We start from the raw sequence: 7,991 nt of genomic DNA, 5'->3' as shown, positions 1-7,991 counted from the left end.
TTTTCTCGAATTTAAATCGCTTCGAGCTCAAAAAAACTACATCACGTTTCATATCTACCTAAGGGCTATTTGTGGACGAAAAGAGAGAAAAATCGATTTTTCGACTTCTGCCGCTAAATTCAAATTTTACTTGGTTTTTGTTGACATTTGCCTATAAGTTCACTTTGTACAACAAAGTAGCAAAGGACAGCTTCACAAGCGTCACATAAAATTACTGCTCAACATCTACATCAGTTCAATGCCAAAGGGTTTCATCCAAAGGTTAAACATAAGGGCTACCTTGTAAAGAATAATACACAAAACTATATAAAGCCTACGTAAACCGGCAACATTTTCGTTTGCGGTCTCTTGCATCCGATTAGAAAAATACTGCTAAGTACACCTTCCATTTGAAAGGTCAAACACTTGATCTTAACCATACACATAACAATTTCGACCCACCTGGTACAGGTAGTTCACCATTACGATGAAAAAGTACTGCATGCTCAATAGTTTGGTTTTTTTCCATTGGCACACACTAGGATTTCATCCACAAACGTTCATGTGAAATTTAAAATGATAGATATTCTTAATAATAACTAATATGAGGTTTAGCTGTATGAATGAAAAGGTGGTTCTTATATTCTTAATATCTCTGCATTTTCACTGAAGGACTTTCAAGTTCTTTACATTGTTCCCGGATTGTTATAGCTCAAGCTCCGCTGACTGGAAAAATGAGCTCCTTTTTCACCTGAAGTCATCTAGATTTGTTTTTTAAAAAAATACAAACCAAGCGTTTTTGAAAACGGTCAACTTCATCTACAACCCTGAAGATGGTTATTGTTGAAACGGAAGTGTGTTTATTGTAATAGTTCAAGAACAAATTTCAGTCTTTTATGCCACGTATGCTTTAGAAAATATTGTCAAGGCAGGGAGGTTAGAATATTTTCGCTCGTCTGCAGTAAAACGTTGACTCACAAAAGACTAACACCGTTGGCATATGGATGAGAAGCAATATAGTGAGTCTTCAGTGCGTTCTTTTGATAAAATGCTTTGCTGCAAAACTGACATTGAAACGGCTTCTTAGGCGCATGCGTTCTCTTGTGCGTGTTGAGCGTGGAGGCGAGAGTAAACCCTTTCCCACAAATCTGACATTTGAACGGTCGTTCGCCCGTGTGGCCATAGATGTGAGCCTGTAAGTTTCCCTTTTGATTGAAGCCTTTGCCGCAATACTCGCATTGGTACAATCGCATCTCGGAATGGGTTCTCAGGTGATACGTCAGATGTGTCAACTGCTTGAAACCTCGCCCACATTTGTCGCACTTATGTGGCTTCTCTCCTGTGTGAGTGTATCGATGAATCTTCATGTCGATCTTCTGGTGGAATCCCTTTCCGCAGAAGTCACAAATGAACGGCTTGTAGTTGGTGTGCGTGCGCATATGAGTGTGTAAGTTAGACGCGCGGTTGAAGGCCTTGTTGCACTGCCGGCACACGTACGGTTTCACAGTGGTGTGCGTCAAACGATGACGTGTCAAGTTGCCCGGCTGTCGGAAGGCGCGGCCACACTGCTCGCAGATGAATGGCTTGTCACCGGTGTGGATCCGTTTGTGGGTCGTCAAAGTGTTCGAGCGGCTGAAAGATTTGTCGCACACATCACACGTGTAGCGATATCTTTTGCTTGAGGAGCCACTCGTCTTGGAAGATTTCTGCTGCAGAGTCGTCGGTACTTTGTTTCGGTCGTCACTATTCTGCAAAAACCTGTTGAAATCTTCCTCCGACCTCGAACATGAAAGCCTTGGAAAGCTGGGGTAATCTGCTGTTGTTTTCTCCTTCTTTACAATACTATCAACCTCGTTTGCTTTAAGATGGCCAGAAACTTCAAAATTTGTTTTTCTCTTTTCTTCGTAATGAAAGCTTGAAGTAGATTCATAATTGGTGACACTGTTTTTTACCTCTGAATGTTGACCTACAGGTTGCTTACTGAAGCGTTCAAGGAGAATTTCAGCTCTAGAATGACTTTGCCAACCGTTGTTTTCCAATACAACGTTGTGGACGCAATCTTCTTCGTCACTTACTTCTTGTTTGATGAAAGCTGGAATGAAAGAACTTTCCGTCTTGATCTGGTTTGCGTCATCAATGCACCTGCGTGTAAAATTACTCACGTTAGACTCGTGAATTTCAATCATTGGAGTAGGGTGATACTGGAAATTGTGCTGATTGGCTGCGAGAATTCCTCCATTTGATTGGTCGAAGTCAAGGCTTTGAGACGATTGGAAGGGATTTGATTTCAAGTTCTGTTTTTCCATGCATGGCAGTTGCGCATGACTTAGTCTGACTGCAACTGTTTCTTCGCGACTGCCGATCGGCTTCTCAAGGTGTGCCCCCTCTGCTAAAATGATAAAAAAAAAATACATTTTTTTATTAGAGGATCATTCGATATATAACAACTAGTATTTTAATGATTGAAGTCAAATTCAAAGTAATGGCATCTGGAGAGACCAATCATAACTATCGTAGACTGTAATAAATGACCAATCAAAATTGAAAGCTGGCGTAAAGAGCCCGGAAAATGCACGCTGCAAAATTACGTTGTTAAGAGCAATTTGCATGACCTGTCCGGACCCGCATAGCTTGTCAATCAGGAACAAGTTTTTCTTGATAATATTTATTTCACTGCGTGAACGAACAGAAAGTTTTTACGATCAAGTTTTCCAAGTTTTATGCTCCAGAAATAGTAAAGTCGCCGTGACAAGTTCTTCTTTCAAGGCTCAATACTCTTTATAAAGCTGCATTTGCCGAAACGTGATAGATTTCCTTGACCAGTCCTTTTTAATAGCGCCATGTACACGAACAAGTTTTGCTTCCTAGCAAAATCTCCACGAAAAATCATCTTGCTTAAAACCACCAGAAAAAACACACTTACTTTTTTTCCAAGAACTCACACAAAAACTCGGGTACCGAGTACAAGGTCTCGACCTTGTTCTCGGGTACTTAATGGTACTTGAGTTCTCGATTAAGTATCCAGTGTCTGAACGCAATATTATTATGTACCGGTCCCCAGGCAACAATGCGTGGCAACAAGTGTGAACACGCAAATTTTTCCATGATGAAAAGATGTACTACTGGATTTTGCATACAATGAGGATCACTCGTCATGATCGAATCCATAAATTTGCTATTTACAACTTTAGTCCAAAGGAAACTGTTTCCTCGTGTTTTCCCTATGGTGTGGAAACCTTATTTAGAAATTTCCAGCCCACAATTTCGGTTGAACCATTCAGAAGGAACACAATTTAAAAGGCATGAAGATGCTTAACATTGTCCGCGCTAACATACAAAAACCTTGTAAGAGTAGATTGTTTTTCTTCACTAGTGAAATAGTGCTGTTACTTATTTTCAAGTTTCCCCAATATAGACCTCACCCCTCTCCATAGAATAAGAAAGCGTCCGAATAGCGCTATGTTTTCATAAAGTCCCGGCCAAACAGACTCCTAAGTAGAGGCAAGCTGATAACTTGGGTCTACTTGCGACTCCGTACGTTTGGCCGGGGCTTGCGTGTACTTCTGTTGACTTGCGATGACTTGCGCTCACTTTGGTGGAGATCAAATTTGCACGCAAGTCGCCGTAAGTTTTTCACCGTTCGGCCACCCACCCAAGTCAACCCAAGTTGAGCGACGTTTATCCGTTGTTATAGCAACCTTTTAGCCAATAAAATGCGGGATACATAGCCTTTTTTCTTTTGCGACTTGCGTGTACTTGCGAGGAAACTTGCGAGTCCGTTTGGCCACCCAACTCAAGTTTCTACGCAAGTTCAACTTGCGGCTACTTTCGACCGCTTGCCAGTTCGTTTGGCCAGGGCTTAACTCGATAGACAACAATACGAAAAAACGTTTTCGATTTCCTTAATAAAATGTTGCCAGAATTGAGAAAAAGAAAGGAAAATCATTTGTTTAATGTCATTATTAAGATGTAAATTTTATTTGCGAATATGATCAATTTTTTATGCGCTGGTACTAGGTTTGTGTTTGAAGAGCTATGGAACATTTTTAGAACTTGAAAACTTGATCTGTTTCAGCATGTCTCTTTCTTAAAGTTAAAAGCCAAAGAAAATCGTGTAGTTTAGTTTCAATATAATTTTGTGATATAATTTATGTCAGTGACTGGAAAAGCAGTCATTCAGAAAGCCAATAACTAAACTCGACCAATCAGATTGCTCGATTACCGGTCCAATATTCTGTCAGTATTAGATCGGGTACTGTCCCCAATAATCCCTCACGATCTCACTCGAAGATTTTCTCATTATTTTATGGCTTACGTTTCTAAAAGAACTTGCTTTAAACATAAAAGATTCCTCTTCTATTTCTTTTTTTCTCCCTTTTTTTAAAGTTGAACAGCAGACGAGTATACTGCCAGTCGGCTCCAATCAGAATTGCGCGCTTGAAGATTGCAGTGCAGATTTTTCAGTCCGTAATCGTGGCATTTTTTTCTAAGCATTTTCGGTCATGCAATAAATCTCTTATCAATCAACCTTGCTCGGGACTGTCCTCGGAGAATATTGGCCCGCGGTCTTTTTTGTACTAACCTGCTGCGTTCGGGCCGATATTCTCCAAGTACGGCCCTCGCGCTGGGTTAATGAGGTATTTATACACTCTGCTCGTAATTAATAGCCTCCATTGAATAAAGTACATGGCTCTTACTCTGTGGATAGCTCTTTTGAAACAAGAACTTTAATTTAGTGTAAGAAGAATTAGCATCTGATTTTTCTTCACAATATCGCTATATTGTTCAACGGACAAGTGGCGAATTTTTAAACCTCCCTCTTGTGCCGTCAAATTCTCAAAGAAGACAAAATGAAACAGGAGCCAATTAGCTTGGCACTAAAAGGATTTTCCATTCTCTTACGGCAACTGACCTTGTTACTAAACCAAAAGCTATGTGATTGTTCTTTTACCTTTGGAGTTGAGTGCCGCAGGTGTCACCAATGGGCTTGGAATTTCGCTTTTCCTCTTTTTTATGTTGGCATTTTGCTTTTTCTTGATGAGGAAAGATCTTGGCATCTTGACGGAACTTTCCTGAGCTGCAAAAGAGCAAAGCAAAGGCTATTTACTTTCTGAAAACAACGTGGCATGTTTGAGCTTGGCACGGACTTGTACTGAAATCTATAATTCCTACAAAAAAGGTACATTTTGCTTGGTCTTGGGTCAAGCTATGTCGCGTGAAAGTCGAAAAAAATTGTGAAGATTGCTACTTACCTACTCTTGTGGTTTATTACTTACTGTAAGATCTGTAAGAGTTTTTTCTTTGTGCCTCTGTACTCGCAAAGGAGTTCAAAAGGTTACGAGTAGTCGACAGTGAATGATTTTGGTTTGGTCAAGCTTTATTTATTTATCCAATACAGCTGACTCTATATCAATTTTCCAAGCACTGCTATTGGCGGAGGAGTTTAAACACATTTTCTTCGATTTGTAGACAATAAAGAAACCTCTTTCATTCACAGTAGAAGTCGTTAATTCATGTAACTTATTGCAAGGTTATCCTTAATTAACATTTTTTTTTTCATTACCACAGTCGGTCGAGACACAGCATAATTATATGACGTTTCGTAAAACTGAATGAAAGAACATTTTTCTGGCGCAAGAGACGGTTACTAAGAAATGACTTCTGCTCATTTGTGATTATATTTTTCGTAGTTTGCGCTTTGTGATCTGTAGCAGTATATTTACTTAGCTATTTATGTACCTATAGCAAAAGATGTTCGGCTTTTTCCTGTTTCATTTGCTTTCTTTATGTAACGAAATGAATAAACCAGTCTTGAAGACGCCGAGAAATCTTCACACTTTCAGCTCGGCAAATTATACTCGTTTAAATTGAAGAAAACTTTAAGTTCGAACGTCGCCATTCCCATTCCATAAACGCTAAAGGTTCGCTTGCTTAAGTTTATTTGATTTTACTGAAATCAAAATTGAATTTATAAGTCATAAAGGACCTTTATTAAGAGTCCCAAACGTTGTTGTAATGAGGTTTTATTCGATGCCCCATGCTTGGGTGCTATGGGAAGTTTCCTTAAACAAAGAGTTGAGCAGTTTTGATGTAGCTATTACTTGTGAAAACACTGAAATTCTAATTTTTCTTGACAAAGAAAATTTCTAAAGCACAGCAATCTCTGGTCTTCCCGGCAAAAAAAAAATCTTTAGCATCTTCACTTACCCCGCGCTTGTAGGAGCTGTTCGAGGTCTTGATAATTCTCGATATTAGATTTAAAGCGGTATGAAGCACAACCTTTCCAGAGGATCAAGTATACGTTTGTGATTTGTCTTTCTTTGGTTACATGAAAATAATACATGCAAAGGACTCCTGTGTTTGCTCAGCTTTGACGAAATTCAAATCGAGATGTTGTCATCGTCCCATGAATGCTCAACCGAACCGATTTTCTGTACAATGGCGAGCGCAGTATTTCAGCCGCGACAGCTAAAAAATTATAAACGCTTGTTCAAACTATAATGATTTTCACTCGGCGACGAATTAAAACAGGCAATACGACAAGTCTATTGGCTTAAATGTAACATTTGTTCATGTGTGTTTTTAGTTAAGGTCATTTACGATTAGAAAATATGCATGAAAACTATATTAAAAGGAAATGAATCAAACGTGTTCATTGCCACGATTTTTTTTTTAAATACCTTAATTCTATGTTTCAAATCATTAAATCGCTTTATTATAATTCATTATTCTTACACATTGTATTTGATATTTTTGAACAAAGAACTAATTTTTTTTCCTGATCAAACCAATTTTAATTTGTATGAATTATTGTAGGGTTTATATAAGCGACAAGGAATCTAGATTTGCAGGCGAGTTCGCGTTAAAGATTCAAAAAAGTCCTTCCGTGAATTTTCTCTTTTTTTCCGCTAAGTGAAAACTTTTCCTTTTTTGGTGACTGTTTTCATGCATTTAATTGTATGAGGAGCTTTTGCCCGTCAAACGAAAGCGCTAGCTTAATGCAAACATCAGGCGACTTATTGATTTTTCTTAACCAAGCTAATTGTGTCTTGCTGTTCCCACATACAAAGCATATGCATGGTGGTATTAAAAAAGCTGCATTTAAAATTAACCACTGATTTAAACACGCGCGGTTCTTCTTAAGTTTTGAAATATCGTCTTTCACTAAAGACCTATGTGATTTTCAGACTAAATACACGTTTTAATGGTACCAGTGAAAGAATTTACTTGTAATAACCTTTTTCCTTTATCGATAAAAGCGGCCGGAAAAGCTAATTATATGTTAAGACAGTGCCTAGGAGTGGACCAATATCTGAACGAATTTCTTGTTTCCATAATCAATACACTTTCAAGGAGACAGGTGCAGAGAGTAAAGCAAAACATCACTTAAATTGTGGAACCGAATTTTTAGGACTGCGTTTTTAGGGCGGCCTCATGTTCTGAGCGCGCAAGACTCCGGATCGTACACCTTCAAAAAATCGCGTAGTACACCTTCAGAAAATCATCCTACGTTGTGTCGATTTCTGCTTTTGTATTCTTGTTCGAGCCCTGGCCGAGGACATTGCCTTGCCAGTTTTCTTGGGTAAGACACTTTACTCTCACATTGCCTCTCTCCACCCAGAGGCATATATGATCGCCAGTGAATTTCATGCTTGGAGGTAACCCTGCGATGGACTAGCATCCCATCCAGGGAGGAGTAGAAATACTTCTGGGCGCTTTATGCTACAGAAACCGAGATAAGGTCCGGCTGCGTGGACCACTTTGCCCGGCCCAGGCTTTGGTTTTATTTTATTTATGAAACTGAAAGGCTTATAACAGAAGAAAATCGGATTATCAAACGACATGATAAAAATTTGTGTTAGAAATGTCATTATTGCATAGCACTAACCCAGCAACCAACCGCTGGACAAGAAGCCTGAATACTCAGAGCAAGACATTTCTTGAGACAATATTTTGTTTTCGCTTCTTTCATGTAGCAAGCTGGCCAAATTTAGGACTCCGGAGAAAGCGTG

General features: G+C 39.1%; 1 protein-coding gene across 3 annotated transcripts; it reads right to left on the bottom strand.

The window, feature by feature from the left end:
- Nucleotides 1-387: 387 nt before the first annotated feature.
- Nucleotides 388-6,476, bottom strand: LOC145495905 (uncharacterized). 3 transcript variants are annotated; one of them, XM_081475503.1, is made up of 3 exons: nt 6,187-6,476; nt 4,931-5,056; nt 388-2,368 (listed from the first exon to the last, which is right to left on the bottom strand). In XM_081475503.1, the coding sequence occupies exons 1-3, from the start codon at nt 6,320-6,322 to the stop codon at nt 954-956; spliced, it is 1,677 nt and encodes a 558-aa protein (XP_081331629.1). In that variant the 5' UTR covers nt 6,323-6,476; the 3' UTR covers nt 388-953. The 3 variants fall into 3 exon arrangements, with proteins under 3 accessions (XP_081331629.1, XP_081331630.1, XP_081331631.1); XM_081475504.1 differs by having other exon boundaries at nt 388-2,365; XM_081475505.1 differs by lacking the exon at nt 6,187-6,476 and adding an exon at nt 5,232-5,868.
- Nucleotides 6,477-7,991: the final 1,515 nt, after the last annotated feature.

The sequence above is a fragment of the Orbicella franksi genome, chromosome 8 (genome assembly GCF_964199315.1).
Source record: "Orbicella franksi chromosome 8, jaOrbFran1.1, whole genome shotgun sequence".
NCBI classification, from domain to species: domain Eukaryota; kingdom Metazoa; phylum Cnidaria; class Anthozoa; order Scleractinia; family Merulinidae; genus Orbicella; species Orbicella franksi.
This window is presented reverse-complemented; position numbering and strand designations above follow the sequence as displayed.